This window comes from Hydra vulgaris, chromosome 07, assembly GCF_038396675.1.
Source record: "Hydra vulgaris chromosome 07, alternate assembly HydraT2T_AEP".
NCBI classification, from domain to species: Eukaryota; Metazoa; Cnidaria; class Hydrozoa; order Anthoathecata; family Hydridae; genus Hydra; species Hydra vulgaris.
In genome coordinates, this window is record NC_088926.1 from 19,945,631 (window position 1) to 19,947,500 (window position 1,870).

Genomic DNA, 1,870 nt, shown 5'->3' on the forward strand with positions numbered 1-1,870 from the left:
TGTCAGCAGCAGCATCATCATCATCATCATCATCATCATCATCATTGTCATCATCATCATCATCATCATCATCATCATCATCATCATCATCATCAGAAAAATGATGACAAAGATGATGACATTATCATTATTATCATTTTTTTAATTCAAAAAATCTATATTTTCAACATTATTATTTAACTAACTTAGATAAATGATAATAATCTAAATTAGTTTTTATCAAATCCAACACCATATGATGTACACATTTAACCTTTATAAGGTGGTAAATATGAACTACTTATGAACTTACAGTGAAGAAAGCTTTATTTAAGCATTAAAAATCCTGAAAGAATTGAATAATAAATTCCTAATAATTTAAATGATTTTTTATAATTAATAATATTATAAATAACAAAAATATTAAAAAAAAAAATTAATATGTTCTATAATATTATTACACAGTATTGTTCTTTTACTTATGTTCCAGTTAACATATCGACTGCTTTTAAAACAACAATAAAAGATATATATAAATATAAAACCATCAGATTTACAAGTACAAACTAGCAGCAAATATAATGTCTCTTTTAATTTTGGTTATTCCGTCAGAAAATTTATTTTCTAGTTCAGTGTTGCCAATAGCTTTTGCCGCTTGACACATTTGACGAAGCAATTCATCAAGTCGCCTCATGCAACGAATAACACTCCCTTTAAAACAAAACAATATAACATTACAAAGTATTAACAAAACTTTCAAAAAAAATTTTGTTAATATGTTAAAAAATTAATTTTAAAATAATAATTGTAAAAACTAGTAAACAAGGAAAATGTTCACAACAAAAATCATTAAATAATAGCGCAATAACAAAAACCTTGTTACTAAATTACTTGAAAAAAAGAATGAGAAAAATGGTAGAAATTTGTACACTCAATATTACATTTACATAACAATACCTTCAAAAACATCAGTCATTTTACATATATCCGCAAAGGTAGAGCCTGTAGACCATGCATAAACAACATCCATCATCTGGGGTTTAAAAGAGTCAATATATTCATCTACATCAATTTCCATCTTTGCTTCTTCGGAAATTTTTGCTATTCGCCTAGCAGACTCCTTTTTATAAAAAATTTAAAAAATATTTATGTAAGTAATATAAAACATAAAGTTTTATGTAATTTAATTACTAAACAAACAATACAAAAATATAGAAAATTGTAAGCTAGTAACTAGTAAACCTTTATTAACTATACTATTAATTTACTATTAATTGTCTTCAAAAATGTGTGGAATCAACTTCTATATGATAATAATGCTTCAAAAAGTTTTGGTTGTTTTAAATTTTATGCAAAAATATTCACACATTCAAACAGTCTATTAACTGTATTTCAAAGTAAATGCCCTGCACTGCGGTCTTACTAGAGTAACATCAATCTGCACATTAGAAAAGTACCCAGACTAGATATTCATACGTGTGTGAATCATGCCTCTTTATTTCATATTTTTATATCAAACATGACTATTCTGGTTTAACCAATACTCCAAAATTATCACCAAAAACAACTAATTTATTTTTCTTCACTATAGACACTTTTTTATGTAAAAACAAATTAAAAATATTTTTAAAGAAAAGTTTTTATGCTCTATGAAAATAATAAGTGTTGGTTTTAATATAACCAATTATTACAGATTTTTTGCTTTATCGAATGGTATCACCTGATGACCTAAAACAGTTTTAGGTCAGCATCAGGTCAGCATAAAATTTAGAAACAGAGTTCAACAAATTGACAAACAAGCCAACATTTAGCATAAAATTGACAGACAAGCAAATACTGAGTTTGCTGAACTTTCTATTTAAATGCCAAAGTTGCTAAATATTTGAAAAAC

The 1,870-nt window shown here is 25.6% G+C and overlaps 1 protein-coding gene across 1 annotated transcript in view; it reads right to left on the minus strand.

Annotated features, from left to right (window-relative positions):
• Nucleotides 1-402: 402 nt before the first annotated feature.
• Nucleotides 403-1,870, minus strand: part of LOC100201206 (exosome RNA helicase MTR4) — a 40,145-nt gene continuing 38,677 nt past the window's right edge. The window contains exons 25-26 of the mRNA XM_065801315.1: nucleotides 937-1,099; nucleotides 403-690 (exon numbers count right to left, since the gene is read on the minus strand). Of these exons, the coding sequence (XP_065657387.1) occupies nucleotides 533-690; nucleotides 937-1,099 (321 nt within the window). The 3' untranslated portion in view covers nucleotides 403-532. The remainder of the gene's footprint in view (nucleotides 691-936; nucleotides 1,100-1,870) is intronic.